This window comes from Setaria italica, chromosome IX (genome assembly GCF_000263155.2).
Source record: "Setaria italica strain Yugu1 chromosome IX, Setaria_italica_v2.0, whole genome shotgun sequence".
NCBI lineage: Eukaryota > Viridiplantae > Streptophyta > Magnoliopsida > Poales > Poaceae > Setaria > Setaria italica.
In genome coordinates this window covers 57,817,652-57,833,216 of record NC_028458.1, presented here as the reverse complement: position 1 = coordinate 57,833,216, position 15,565 = coordinate 57,817,652, and the positions used below count along the sequence as shown (strand labels likewise).

The 15,565-nt window shown below is 55.4% G+C and overlaps 1 protein-coding gene across 1 annotated transcript; it reads right to left on the bottom strand.

The window, feature by feature from the left end:
• Positions 1–2,027: 2,027 nt before the first annotated feature.
• LOC101755829 (subtilisin-like protease SBT1.2) lies at positions 2,028–4,768 on the bottom strand. The gene has a single exon (XM_004985895.3). The coding sequence runs from the start codon at positions 4,522–4,524 to the stop codon at positions 2,272–2,274; it is 2,253 nt and encodes a 750-aa protein (XP_004985952.1). The 5' UTR covers positions 4,525–4,768; the 3' UTR covers positions 2,028–2,271.
• Between the last annotated feature and the right edge of the window lie 10,797 nt (positions 4,769–15,565).

Sequence of the window (15,565 nt, the reverse complement as noted above, 5' to 3'; positions counted from 1 at the left end):
CGCCCGCTCGAGCCTGTGAGCCACGCGCAGCCCTGTTCCTGGTCTCTAGCGGTCAGCTGCTGCTCGAAAGGCGCCGCTCGAGACCGATCCATCACTCCTCCTGTCAGTGTGACTGTGCGGTGTGCGTCTCGTGATCGTGTTGACTGGATGGCCTGGCCGACCAAGCAAGCCCAGCAGTTGTTCGTGTGCCCGGAACATCATCGCCATCGTCGATCGATCCGCAGCTCAAAAGCGACCAAGCACAAGACAGTGGCGTTCATGCCCTATCTCTCTAGCGCAGCTCTTGCTGAGAGCGAGAGTGTAATAGGAGGCGTCTCCGACATGAACGTGCAGGCTCAAAGCGAGGATGTCCGGGCACAGAACGGCAGGTGACGCAAGCGAGACCCCGCAACGTGGCTCCACGGCCCGTCGATGCGCGGTAACTTTTGGCAGATGCCGTCAGCAAAAGATCGGGGATGGATGCGAACCTTTCCCTGAGGAAAAAATGGGGGCGCTTTTGGCAGATGAAGTTGCTTTTATTTGCAAATATATAAATATATAGATCATCATGCGCGCGCAGATCGATCAGTTCGGGACAGCGAGCAAAGTGACTTGACTGGTATCTACCTCATCTGTTTTTATCTGTTCATGTCCTTGTTCCTTTTCCTCTTTGGCTCATGGAAGAGTCGTGTAGCGCACAGTGACGTCCGGGGAAGATGCTCCATGCTCGAGTGAAACGCGACACTGGCTAGAGTGGCAGGCATCTCTCCCCTTTTAGGGCAAGAGCAACTCTTGCTCGATCGCCATTACGGGGGAGCTTCCTTTGCTTGCTGTCGAGGGCATCGCCTGTTTTTTGGAAGCGACCGGCGCCGGAAATCTTGCTACCTGATCCCATCACCTTGATTCTTAGCCTTCTAGACGAAGGTAACTCCTCACTGTTTGGGTAAGTAACAGCTCCTTGATACACTAATGATCAGATCCTTCGCTTTGAGCTAAGACTTTTCAGTCTTTCTGAATTTTATTGCTGAAGACTGAAGCTGAATGTTTGGGCTGGTGTGCAGTGCATGGTAACAGAACCAATTTTACGGTCAAGCAGGTAATGAACGCAAAGCTAGATCTCGGGAGTACCTGGTACCCACCAAAGCGTCCCTACTCATTTTGTTGCTGCTGTTACCCACTTAATACAGTGTCACATGGTAGAGGAGAGATATTTCCTTCCAGCAGGCACGATTAAACTCTCAACAGTGGAGTTGCTGACTGTTGGCATGCAGTTACATGCTCGTCAAGTCGTCATCGCTATGCTTTATCCTCCTACACTACTACATTGCGATTAATGGCCGTAACCGCCGTTCTTGATCGTGTGAGCTGAATTCTTCTTCCCCCTTTTGAGGAATTTCGCGTCTACTGTCAGGACCAGCATGGTACCGTATGCTGCGGCTTCAGGTTGCAACAATTGCTGGCACGTACAGAAAGAGCAGCGGTGGGCAGGAATTCATTGCCCCGTTTTCACTTAGTACGACGGCGCAGGAAATGAATTTTACAGGCTGGAAAGGAAAGGGAAGGTGATGTGCGTGGTCTTAAAGTGAAATGGTGGCGAGCAGGAGGAGCGCCTTCAAAACGGGGGAGTTAAGTATCAACAAAAAAAAAAACGGGGGAGTTATGGCCGCCTTTTTGTACGCGTATGACGACGCGGACGCGTCTTCAGTAAATGGCGCGAGCTCAGCTCAGCTCCCTGCTGCCTCTCGCTATTACTCCTGTGACGTTTCCTGGCTGGCATTTACGGACACCCAGCCAGCAACAGCAACAGCAATGCAACACCCTTCTCTTCTCCTTCACAGAATCACACAGCTAGTCTAGCCAACAGAACGAGCTCGACTTGTTGGGTGAAACGAAACGGCTGACAACAAGGCTAGGCGTTTGCCGTGGTACCCAACGAAATCAAAAGCCTACCGCTTGCCAACACCAAGCGCGTTGGCATATGGTCAGAAGGACCATTCAATCCTGCAAAGTACTGGTCGCCATGGATATTTGTTGGAGCACGCAGCGAATGGAACACAGACATTTGGGAGATTTTTGAAGCGATTATTTTTTCCGCCATTTTTTTACAGAACGCCATTGCAGCTGAGCTTGCTGCGTCGCAGATGATCTCCGTTCCCTGCTTGCCTATACAACAACAAATCGCCTACTTCCTTCGCCATACGTACACCGGGCACACTCATGATAACCTACCGCTACTACTGAATTACTGATAACCTTGGACACGACACGATCACGCCATCAAACAGTATGAACCTACGCGACGGCCTTGGCCGGCGGGATCACGATCGGGCTCCGGACGACGTGCTCGTTGGACACCCACTTCAGGTTCCCCTCGGCGCCGGCGACGGCCGGCTGCCCGTTCCACCGCACCGTCACGGTGAAGCTCTGCTTCTCGTTCACCCTGGAGAAGCGCAGCATCGGGGGGCGCACCACGACGGACACGCCCTTGGGCATGTCCACCACGGCCGTGTACACCGAGTTCGCCCTCCCAACGTTGGTCACGGTGCGGCGGACGGTGATCGGCTGGGACAGAAGCTTCACCACCAGCGACGGGTAGTTGAGCTCCGCCTCGGTGATGGCCTTCAGCTTGGCGCAGGCGATGCGGCGCCCGGTTATCTCCTTCACGCCGTCGTCACCGAGCCCCAGCCCGCAGAGGTAGGCGATGTACTCGTTGGTGCCGAGGTCGTACACGAGCCCGGGGTCGACGGCCCGGGACGGGTTCACGTACCCGGCACCCATGGAGTAGAAGCTCGCCCGGCGGTACTGCTCGTCCTTGATGGGCACGCCGGCGTGGTCCGCGGTGCTCGAGGAAGTCATGATCGCCGACTTGATCGCCGCCGGGGACCAGGTCGGGTGCAGGCTCTTGATGATGGCGGCGATGCCGCTCAGGTGCGGCGTCGACATCGAGGTGCCGGACTCCATGAAGAAGGTCAGGCTCACGTCGTCCACGAACTCGGGGTGCATCTCGCTTGGCGCCCACGCCGCGAGGATGTTCATGCCGGGCCCGGTGATGTCCGGTTTGAGGATGCCCGGGCTCGCCTTGTTCGGCCCGCGCGACGAGAAGAAGGCGACGGACGGCGCCGGGGACGACCCCATCACCGTGCCCCGGAAGGTGATGGTCGCCGTGGGCTTGGGCGTGGACTTGACGTAGGCTGCGATCTTTGACCCGGCGGCGTAGCTCACGTGCGACGCGGGCAGCACGTGGGCGTCGGCGAAAGTGGTGTACCCCTCCGCCGCCTTGTTCATCAGGATCATGCCGGCGCCGCCGTACGCCGACACCATCTGCCCCTGCTCGACGTGCTCGCCGATCGAGCGGCTCTCGCAGAGGACCACCTTGCCGCGCACCTCCGCCTCCACCAGCGTGCTGCAGTCGCGGGCGTCCGGGTCGCCGTTGCGGCCCGGGAACACGATCGGGAGCTGGCGGCCGGCGGTGTTGTTCCGGGGCTGGAACAGGGACTCGCCGTCGAACTCCTGCCCGTTGCCGAGCCTCACGGTGGTGCGGATCGTGCGGTCCGTGGTGCCGGCCGCCACCGTCAGCATCCACGGCGCGCCGTTCCGGATGGTGCCGGCGACGGGGCCGTCATTGCCGGCGGCGGCGCTGACGAAGATGCCGTGCTCCATGGCCTTGAACGTGGCGACGGCGATGAGGTCGTAGTTGAACTGCGCGCCGTCTGTGGCGCTGATGGAGAAGGAGAGCACGTCCACGCCGTCCTTGACGGCGGCGTCCAGCCCGGCGATGATGTCCATGATGGAGCAGCGGCTCCGGGCACACACCTTGTATATGGCCAGGTGCGCGTGCGGCGCCATCCCGGACGCCGTGCCGTGCGCGTTCCCGCGGACGTCGGCGTTCTGGACGAAGTTGCCCGCCGCCGTGCTCGCCGTGTGCGTGCCGTGGCCCGCGTCGTCGACGGGCGGTGCCGTGTTGTTGACGGCCGCGCTCCCGAACGCGCGCGCGCCGATGACCTTGTTGTTGCAGCCTCCGCCGGCGATCGACCGGAACTCGCAGGTGCCCTTCCACTTCTTTGGCGGCGGCGGCAGCCCGGCGTCGCCGAAGGACGGGTGGCTGGGCAGGATCCCGGTGTCCAGGAGCCCAATCACCACGCCCCGGCCGAACCCAGAGCGGCTCCAGAAGCCGTCCTTGCCGAGGTGGAGGCCGAGGAACCCCGGAGAGTGGGTGGTAGCCAGCGGCAGGAACTCCTCGGGGTAGAGCCGCAGGCACCCCTCCTTGCTCCTCAGGCTCTCCGCCTCCGCCTCGGTGAGCCGGGCGGCGAACCCCGACAGCACGTGGCTGTACGAGTGTATGATTCTCGGGCCGCCATCACCCGCCGAGTCCAGCGTGGCCTCCGGCAAGAACGACCGGTGCCACTCCTCCACCGAATCGGTGCTGCCGTCGTCTCTCGGCTCGAGGTGAACCACATAGTTCTTGCGCTCCTGCGCGGAGCAGACGGCAAGCAGCGCGAAGGACGAGAGCAAGAGGAAGGCAAGGTGGCTCCTTTGGGTCCTCATGAGGCCAGGACAGGAGGAGGAAGACAAGGGGAGTTTTCGCTGCTGCTATTGCTGGATGCTGCCTTGGCCTTACTGCTCGCTACCGCCGAATTGATTTGAAGTGCGGGGGCAGAGGAGGGAGGGAGGGGTAGTAAACTGGCGTGGCAACGAGGAGGGGGTGCCGGGGTTTATGTAGGGCGTCAGGCAGCGGCAGTGGGTGGGGGAAGAGTGAGTGAGTGAGTGATGGGCAGCGCAGAGCACTGGCGGTGAGCTGGAGAGCAGAAACGAAGAAGCAGGAGGGAGGAGGGGAAGAGGACTCGCTCGCTCGATTTGATTTTGAATTCGATGATGATGCCATGGGTAACTGTCCCCCGGACCCCGGGTGGCGAGAGAGGCCACGGCGACCGTTGGATCAGAAAACGACGTGTCAATCGGGCCGGTCTGCTCGCCCCTCTAGAAGTCTGGCGCTGGAGTTTACTTTCCGGCGAGGTCCATGGATTTCGCGCGGGCTCGCTGCTCCATTCACCTCTCCCTAGTCCCTCCCACACTTTTGAGCTGTTGCTTGATGCATTTCCTGAATCAACACTCCACGTAATGACGTGTAGTAGTAACTCCCCATCAGTTATTAAGGGTCTGTTTGATACAGACTCGTAAAGTTTAGTACCCGTCACATCGTATGTTTGGATATTAATTAGGAGTATTAAATATAGTCTAATTACAAAATTAATAATACAGATGAAGTATAATTCGCGAGACGAATCTATTGAGCCTAATTAGTCTATGATTTGACAATATGGTGCTACAGTAACCGTTTGCTAATGATGGATTAATTAGGTTTAATAGATTCGTCTCGCGAATTAGTATAGGGGTTCTGCAGTTAGTTTTATAATTAACTCATGTTTAGTCCTCCTAATTAGCGTCCGAGCATCCGATGTGATCCCTAGTTTAGTACCCCGCATCCAAACACCCGTAAAGGCAGTAGGGTAACTTTTAGGACGGGATATGGATCCTTGCGAAGGTCAGTACAAGGAGTACGCAACAGATTTCCGCAATAGTTTTGTGGTACCGCTCCTGCGCACGCTTAGGTCGTGCGGAAAATCATCCTGCGTTTGAAGCTTTGAACCCCGGCCGGTGTTCTGTTGCCACTGCCAGCCACAGACAGGGTTGTGGTGTTGTGCTCCAAACAGCACGAGGCAGTGAGCCACGGCCACCGGCCACCGAGAGCCAACACCATTTGAACCACAGCGGCAGCGACATGCATGCTGGTGTGTTCGCTTGTGCTGGCTGCACAAGCAGTGCATAGAGGCCAAAGGCCCACAGCCCAGTCTCAGATGCCTCACTTGGCTGCACCGGCAATCTCAACCGAACAGCTGATTCCAACCCGCGTCGTCCCCGCCCGTCCCCGTGGATGGCTGACCAGCGGAGCGGTGCTGCTCGCCAGTCTCGGCACGCTGGACGGCCCGGACGGTAAGCCACTCGCGTCGTCTCTTTCCGAGCCCTCAGCACTGTACATGCCTCCTCCTCTCTCTTTTTGCATGCAGAATGCAATTACCTCGGTGGGGGCTCGAAACTGATGGCGATCGGTGCGGGTGCTTTCGTGCCGGGCCCACCTGTCGGCGACCGTGCTAATGATGGATCGGTGGGCCTAGTTTCTCTTCTTCTTTTTTTGAAAAAGAGGCCTAGTTTCTCTGTGGCGGAGGATGGAGGGTCAATCATTCTTTGACTCCGCGGCGGCTTTCCCGTCGACAGATGTCTGAACAGGGGCAGTATTCCAGAACGTTTCGCCGGAATCCGCTTGTCGCTTTGCGTCGGGGAGAATGATAGAGATCGAGTGTGCTGTGCTCGGATTAAAAAAATGAGGATAGGAGCTTTTGTCAAGGATGATATTTGTATCGGACATCGAGTTCGACTTTGCTTTCGTACTCCAACATTACGATTGTTCGGAAGGAGGGACCCCTGCCTTCTTGAGTACTGCTCCAACATCTTGACGTGGAAACGAGAACTCCAATGTCCTTGCATCGCAGGCTTGCCGCAGGAAAGAAACGTTCTCGAGAAGCACGAGCAGGATATAGATTATGCGTTTGCTTACTGGCGAGCACTGCAATCACATGGATTGTTATAGAACTTCATTACTAATCGCGGGCGATAATCAGCAGCACTAGTGTTGGTAGTTTTCCAGTGTTTCAGTTCTGCTGTCCGACGGTGGAAGCCTCAGCAATGATGCGCGGCGAAACCTTTTGCCAATCCACCAAACACCCGCATGATTACTTCGCATGCTGCGTCCGCCGATCCGATCAGCGCACGATGACCGGACACGTAGCATCTACTCCCACGTCGAGCGCACCAGCTCTCATACGATATACGCGGTCTGCCAATAATGGGGAGAGAAAGAGATGGGGGAGGCGCACGATCACGAAGGAACAAGTGCGCGCGGTTCCTTGGGAGCGAAACGCTCGCCGCTCCCCCCGGTGGCCTCCTTTTCTCCGGTAGTCGCGCGCGCGGCCGGCCGGCCGCCCCACTAGCTCGGTTCCCCACCCCAGCGCGCGCACGAACCGCCTCGGGCGCGCACTCCCTCGGCTCGTCCCTCCCCCGCCGCCGCGCTGCTGGGTGGGCGCAAACAACGTCGCCGCACGCGCTCCCGGGGTGCCGTTCCCCAACGCAATGTGCGAGCCAGCCAAAGCAAGATGATCCACCACCGCGGAAATCACCTGCCCGGCATGCGACTTCCGGCGGAGCGGATCGAGCCATGGATCGATGGGGCCCAGCCCCTAGGATAACAAAAGAGGAGAACTGTACTTGTTTTGGACCAAGGGGCTGTAGGGGCTAAAGTTTATCACTTCACATCGTATATTCGGATGCTAGTTAGGAGGACTAAATATAAACTAATTATAAAACTAATTGCAGAAGTCCTAGCTAATTCGCGAGATAAATCTATTAAGCCTAATTAATCCATCATTAGCAAATGGGTACAGTAGCACCACATTATTAAATCATGGACTAATTAGGTTTAATAGATTCATCTCGCGAATTAGCCTCCATCTATGCAATTAGTTTTATAATTAATTTATATTTAATACGTATCAAACATCCGATGTGACACGGGTTAAAGTTGGGTTAAAGTTTAGCCCTCGCAGGCCCTAACTTAGCCGTGGCAGGCTTATCGCGATTCAACCAACCGCCAGCACGCGGTCCGGGCACCGGCACACCAACAACACGTGCGCAGATACCGGCGTGTCGAGTCGCTGCCTTCACCGGCTCGGCGCCTTGCGCTTGGTTGGCAGCTGGGCGAGCGCGCATGCTTGCCGCTTGCTGCGGCCTGCGGCCATGGCCCATATTATTATACTGCCTGCCTGCCCGCCCGCTTCAATTCCCCCACGCCTGATGCAGAGTCCTGCTGTCCTGCAGGCTGCTGGCCCCTTCTGGCTGCCTACCTTCCTGCCGCCGCCTCTGACTTGTGCTCCAGCCTGCTCGGCGCGCGGCTTCGTATCTCGCGGTCGCGGCTCACAGCTGTGAATGAAAATCAGGCATTGCGATCACGGAACGCACATCGCTTTCGGCTTTTCGACGGAGCACCTTTAAACTTTAGCAGGATCACATCAAATATTCGAACGTTAATTAGGAGGATTAAACATGAGCTAATTATAAAACTAATTACACAGATGAAGTCTAATTCGCGAGACGAATCTATTAATACTAATTAATCCATCATTAGCAAATGGTTACTGTAGAATCACATTGTCAAATCATGGACTAAGATTCATCTCGCGAATTAGACTCCATCTGTGCAATTAGTTTTATAATTAGACTATGTTTAATACTCCTAATTATTATCCAAACATCTGATGTGACATGTGCTAAAGTTTAGTAGGGGGTATCCAAACACCCCCTTAGGCTGTCCGCACCGGGGACCGCTAAACGATCCTCCAATACCACGGTAGCAGAAAAAATCCCGCACCGCGGTACTGGGTGGCGTCCGCTAACCAAGCGGACAGCTGCCGGTCCGCTACTCCTAGTGGACGCGCAGGGCTCCCGCTACCTGCCTCCCGAGGCCGCCAGCCCCAACAAAAACCCCCTCGCGCCTCCGCTCAGACCGCCACCATCGCCACCGGACCACCGCCGTCGGGGAGGAGGAGGAGGGCGTCGGCGGGGAGGGAGAAGGAAGGCGCCGGGGTGGAGGAGGGTGCTAGCGGGGAGGAAGACAAGCCGGCGGGAGGCGTGGCGTCGGGAGGGGAGGAGGGGGCTGGCGGGGAGAGGAGGAGGGTCGGCCGTGGAGAAGGCGCAGGAGGAACCGGTGGGGAGGAGTGCAAGGGGGCGGCGTGGAGGGCGAGGCGTCGGGAGGGGAGGGGAACGGTTGTGGGGAACAAAATATGATATAGTTAGTATAAAGTATAGGGTATAAAGTAATACGGGTGCAGGAGGAATTGGTATAGAGAGAAGAATCTCGATGACTAGGATAGAATAATCTTTTTAAAGTATGAAAATAGAGTATGATGAGTGCGGACAGCTTTAGCTAATAATCTTATCTGCACCCATAAACTGGAGCATTAGAGCTGCTAATAATTAGCGACACGGACATTTCTAAATGAACTTGCCATCAGCGTTAGGGTGCTAATGATCGGTTCGCCACTTTGTTCCCCATCCTCGCCTCGCTTTCGTGGCCCCTGTCCGAGGCCTCGACCGAGCATGCACGGTTGGGAACGGGTGGCCCGGGCCATGCCGGCCGCTCGGCGCCTCGGCGGATAAGCAAGGCGGCCCCCGGCGAATTCCTCTGCCCGCCCGACAGGTATCTAAAAATAAATGGTTACGTTGCGTCGCGCCGCTGCCGCTGCAGGTTTGATGATTGATCGATCAGCCAAGGGGCATCGAATGCTACGTCTGCCTAACCTAAAGCTATCTGCTACGAACTGATATAATTAGCTACCACTTCAAGTAGGAATATTTGGTCCGAGTATATATGTATTGCCTCCATGATGATTGATGATATGAGTAGGAGTATATATACTAAACTCTCATTAGTCACACTCCAAAGGCTTTTTCTTTCTATGGGCATAAAGGTTTGGCCAAAATATACGCTCTCCAATTATTATGCACATTTCTTTATTCGATCGATCATGCACACTGATCCACGGCTCGGGTGATGATTAATCGGCTGAGTTGGAATAATAGGTACCGATCGAGGATAAGAATGCCATCGTCCCATATGTTTGGCTATACCAGTACAACTTTACAGCATTTTTCCTGACCCTGCTAATAAGTTCGGTCGATCTAACTTCAAGTCAAGAGGTGCTTAGATCGGACAAATTTAACCTGGTCAAAAAATACAAATAAAAACTTTACTGCCTTGTTAGCGTTGGTCAGTAAGCAGTACATGTGGAGTCGTCTTTGTTGGGTGCGTATCAATGTTGGACATACTCACGTGCAAGCGTCCAAGCTATATGCCGATGCATGCGGCGGGAGAGAAGACAAGTCCAACTAAGCCAGTCGCTCGACGCGATAGGTCAATCGCAGGCATCCTTAGCAGCTTCAGAGGAAATCCAAGGCCACGTAGGCACCCAACAAAAGCGATCTCTCTCTCTCGCACCAGCTTGCAAAACTGCCAGCGCGTTTCGTTGCTTCCATGGCATGATGATCGTGAAACAGTTGCATGCACACCGATTGCCGAGACGACGACCGCGCACCCACCCAGTATCCGCCGCCATTATTCGCACCAAATCATTCGTGGGGAGAGCAAACCGGAGGGGCATCCGAACAAACTGGCCACATCAATCATCGCCGCGCCCGAACGGCGCGGCGCCGGTGGCCACCGCCCCCGCGCCCGCGCCCGCGGTGGTAAAGGTTGGCAGGAGGAGGCGTCACAACTCACACGGCACCGTCCCACGGGATGCAGCCGGACCGACCGCGTACGTGCCTGCTACGACGCACGGGTGTGTACGTGCCGAGGGCGAACCTGAACCATTGCCGGGGAGAAGGGGCGGGCAGGGGGGAGGAGCTCTGCGGCGGGCGTTTCCGTGAGCTCGCGTGCCATGGATCGGACCCGCAGCGCTGTGCGACTAGAGGCACGTACGCGCGCGCGTCCTGATCGACCAGCGTTATTGCGTCGAGCTGTCGGGGTTCAGGCGTGCCCCCGCACGTACGGAGCTCGTAGTAGATATCATTGCGCTGACGCGGACTTGGATTCAATGGGGACGGACGGAATGGCCCGGACGCCTGCCTTGCTCCGGCCCCCAGCGCCCACGGCTGCCCTGCCTGCCCGTATCTCGTTTCCACGCTATCCATCTCCTGTGCAGGGGCGAGCTTGTCGTCGCTTGCACGAGCGCGGCGCGGGGTAGGCAGCGACGACGCCGTCCCTGCCCAACTTGCGTTGCATGACCCATCCCGTGTGTCCTGGAACAGCCGTCAGATGGAGACCCCACGCGATAAAGAACGACTACGAGTCATCCCCGCCCCGCTGAGCATGCCAGGCCAGCGGCTCAGATATGGGAATGGCAGTGGCACTGCCAGATGCCAATGCGGCCACCCCGCCTGCCTGCACATCCTTTTCCTCGCATTTGCTCTGCTTTGGATAACCGTGCGATGCACCCATGCTCACACCGTCTCGCGGAAGGGAAGGGAAGGGAGGTGAAGGGCGGCTACGCGGGTCAATTATTGTGCAGGATCTTATTACCGTGCACGGCATGTCCTAGCTACTAGGTATGTACCGGCGTACCCTAGTAGGTGATGGAGTGTTGTCCCGAAGAAGAAGTACACGACACTCCTACTCCAGCAGTTCGCAGTAATTTCCCGTTCAAATACTCCTTCAGAAGTATAGTTCTAGAATACGTTGTTCCCGGAAGCAGTAACTTGCCACACGAGTTCATCCACGGTGAAAAGTGAAAACTAAAAGGCGAGGCCGATGATGACGAGCGATGCGATGCGGTTATCCATGCGGCTGTCGTAGCTTTCGTCGCCTGAAAAGCTGTGAGAATTTTCAGTTTTTTGAGGACCGATAAAGCTCCCTATAATACAAGCAGCAGTACTTTCTGTCCGACAGACGCCACTGTCGTCAAGCAAGCCGCAGCTGTCTGCCCGAGGAACCTCCACCATGCGTTCGGGGTTCGGCGGCTAGCTACTACCTTCCGGGGCCGTCGACAAACGGTGTGGCCCTTCTTCTGGTACCAGGAGAGATACGGCTTGATAGCTCACGTTTTCTACGAGTGGTATACCTTCTCCACGTCGCAATAACAAAAAGAGAGAAAAAAGGGACGCGTACGCAGCAGGACAGAGGGCAACTAGCCAGCCTCGTGATGGGAGCTGAGGTGCCGTTCAAATCTCCTCACGCGCCATGGCGGGAAGCAGTTCCTCCAACTTTGAGGCCATGTTTGTTTGAGCTTTCCAGCAACTTTCCACCCTGGAAGCTGGAAAGCTCAAACAAACGGCCAGCTTCTGGGCTGAGCTTTCCGAAAGCCGAAAGCCCACAGAAGCTATGTTTACATGGAAAGCTCAGAAGTAGTGAAATATGAGCTTTCCGCAGCTTTCCACGTAAAGGTTGCAAAAATTACCCACCTACCATCGTTTATGTTGCGAACCGTTATTTTTCTTTCTGCTACATCTCCATCTACGCCATCTCCCCCTCCTCATGTCTCCTCCCTGCCTGCGCAGCACCCTCCTCCCCGCTGGCGCACACCCGCTGCCGCCCCTCCTTCCCCTCCTCGCGTCGTCTCCCTCTCCTCCGATCTCTCCGGGCGAGCTTCTCCGGCGCACGCCCCTCCTCCACGCGGGCTCCTCCCCGTCCGACGCCTCCTCCTCCGCGCAGGCTCCTCCCCGTCCGGTGCCTCCTCCTCGTCGCGTGGCCTCAGCGGCGTCCCCCGCCGGTGCACGCCTGCCACCGCCGTCCCTCCTTGTCCCCTCCTCCACGTCGTCTCCCTCTCCTCCGGCGAGCTACTCCGACGCGGATCCGCGCGCCCCTCCGGTCTCCTCCGCGAGGCACAAGCCGCCACTGGCAGGATCCGGCCACTCCGCCTCCCAAGGAAGACGAACTTCGTTGCCCGCAGCCCCTGCTCGCCCGCCGTCACTCCTCCTCGCCCGCCTCCCCTCCCTGGCCGCCCGCAGCCCCTCCTTGGCCGCCGCCTCCCGAATCTCCCCCTCCGGCCGGCATCCAAGGTTGAAGAAATCATTCCAAAAGCTAGTTGCCAAACGGTGCTAGCTTTCGGAAAGCCACCCTTCTAGGGAGCAAAAGCCAAAAGCTAGCTTTCTTGAAAGCTTGGAAAGCTAAAGCTCAAACAAACAGGGCCTGAGCCTCTAGCATTGGGCCACCGACATACGAGCTCCATCGTATTTAGGTCCACATGGCATTGACTCAAAGGCAGAGGGATCTGCCTGCCTTTGGCTGCAGAGAGGAGCAAGCCCTTGTTTACTTCATTCCCAACTCCCAACTTTGTCACTATGCAAAAAGAAGATTCCCCATCACATCAAACTTGCGGTACATGCATGGAGTATTAAATGTAGATGAAATTAAAAACTAATTGCACAGTTTTGTTGTACTTTGCGAGACGAATCTTTTGAGCCTAATTAGTCAATGTTTGGACAATAATTCACAAATACAAACGAAACGCTACAGTGTGCTACAGTGCCGGAACAGTAATTTTTAGCACTCCCAATTTTGACAACTAAACAAGGCCCAAGTACCGAATGAAAAAGTGCAGGATGTGTAGTGTAGCTGATTTAAAGAGCGACAGGTGCAATCACTGCGACATCGTGTCTACGTCCGTGTGCGGTGTGCGGGCTGTGCAAATCCTTTTCGCCGTTTCTCCCCGCTACCGGATCCTGAGCTGGAGCAAGAAAGCGACCACGCTGGGCCGGTGAAGTGGATTAGATTGTTCATGTACTGTGGAAAAGTTTGTTTGCTGCCCACCGATGGCGATGTGAGTAGTGGAATCATAGGGCCAAATCAATCGGCTGACTACCTGATCATCGCTTTGAACCCACCACTCCTTGTCTTGACCACGACCAAGTTAATGACAGGCAATTAAGCGCGGCATGCTGACCAAAGCCGTCGCACGAGAAGAAACAAGTTCAGCTAGCGGCCTAGGCCTAGCGTTGCGCCGCTGCCCATGTTCATTGTTTTTTTGGAGGGAGTTGCCCATGCTTAATTGGGCGGAATTGCACCTGTAATTGAGCGTTGAACCTGAAATATCTCCCACTCTAGGCCAGAGCCCACACACGCAGTTACTCGGGCCCAATCTGCCATTCCAGAAATATGGGCCCATAAACATCGCCCGAAGACAAGTTCCTGCCTTTCGGCCGACTAGTAGAACTCTGGAACTGTGGAAGTTTTTCTCGCGTTTCCACGGCAATTCCTCGCTCAAAACCGCGTTACTTTGTCCGCGTCACCAATCGCGTGGCGTGCTCGGTACACTACTCATGAGACATCGATCACCACACATTTGTTGATCTCAAGCGGTCAGGCGCACACATAAACGTCCCATGCTATCCTGAAAGTGAAACTGTCACGCGCCTTAGCTTTACCAAAGTCAAAACGGGAGATAAACGGCATGTTCGGTTGAACTTAGGCCTTGTTTAGTTGGTAAAATTGGAAGGTGCCAAATTACTGTTACAACACTGTAGCACAGTGTAGCGTTTCGTTTGTATTTGTGAATTATTATCCAAATATTGACTAATTAGGCTCAAAAGATTCGTCTCGCAAAGTACAACAAAACTGTGCAATTAGTTTTTAATTTCGTCTACATTTAGTACTCCATGCATGTACCGCAAGTTTGATGTGATGGGGAATCTTCTTTTTGCATAATGTCAAAGTTGGGAGTTGGGGGTGAAGTAAACAAGGGGTTATAAGCCGACTGAAAAGCTGAAACGGTTAATTTGTTGCGAGAGAAAAATACTGTTCGATGGATGATAAGCCGGCTGATAAGCTGAAGCGAACAGACAAAGAGATTTTGTGTAGTTTTTGACGGAGCCTGCCTTGTCGCCCACTTGGGACGGACCAATTGCACCACTTCCTTGCTTAAACCCTCCTCCATCCATTAGGGGCTTGTGGCCAGTGGGCACACGCATGACGCATCCACGACAGGTGGCCTGGTCCGGTTCCGGCTAGTGGCGCCTTTCGACGCGCAGTCTGCACATGACGCCCCTCACCTAGATCTCATCGAGTCCAAATTTCGGGATATTTAAGGAATTGCCACCGTTGCAAATGGCACTCCTTCATTTGCCACTTTTACGGGAGCTTCTACGGTTTTGCCATCGCGAACGAAGCGAGGCAACAGATTTGCCATTATTGCTGACGTGGCACGCCACGTCCCCGCGACAGCGTGTCTTAGGGGTGCCAAAAGACCCTCATGCCCCCGTCGTTCTCCTCCGTTAACAGGGGACCCGACGCCATCCCCTTCCCCGTCTCCCCCCCCACTTCTCCCCTTCTCCCCCCAGGCCTCCCTCCTCCCCGACGAAAAACCTAGGTCTAGCGCGGCGGCGGCGGCGGCGGCGACTGAGGCGGCGGAGGCGGTGGCGGCCATCCATCTCCCCATTCCCATCCCCTTCCCCATCTACCCCATTCCCCATCTGCTGTTGTTCCTCCCTGCGCCAACGGGTCAACAATGGAGCCTCCTCCCTGGTAAGCCGCAAAGCAGCCCCTCTTAAAGTGTTTGCCTGAGAGGAGTTGGATGTTTCTAACTCCTTATTTTGTTATTTTCGTTATTATACCAGGATTGATCCTGGAAATGCATTTAGAATAGTGGTTAAGGTTGAAAAGTATAAGGCATTTGCGGAGTCTGGTATTGTAGAAATTGATGAACAAGAACATGTGCTGTGGTTTAATAGATGCAGTGGGTATAATCTGGATAGTTTTGTTGTTGATATGGCTAGCAAAATTTACTGGGGATCTAGTCAGACAATTGCAGTGTGGTCTGTGGATGTTGACAGTGAAGCTGAGTGGAAGGTTAGAAAAAATGAGCATTTTGAGTCAATGATAAAGCACAGATGGAATGTTGGAGTAGCAAATGTTAGGGTAGAAGTTGTGGACAGATGGAATGAAGGGTACCAGAATGTTAACAGTTGTGCAGGGTCAGTAGGCAAT

Bases quoted from the DNA above. Each gene is read 5' to 3' on its own strand.
- LOC101755829 (XM_004985895.3), bottom strand. From the start codon at position 4,524: ATGAGGACCCAAAGGAGCCACCTTGCCTTCCTCTTGCTCTCGTCCTTC.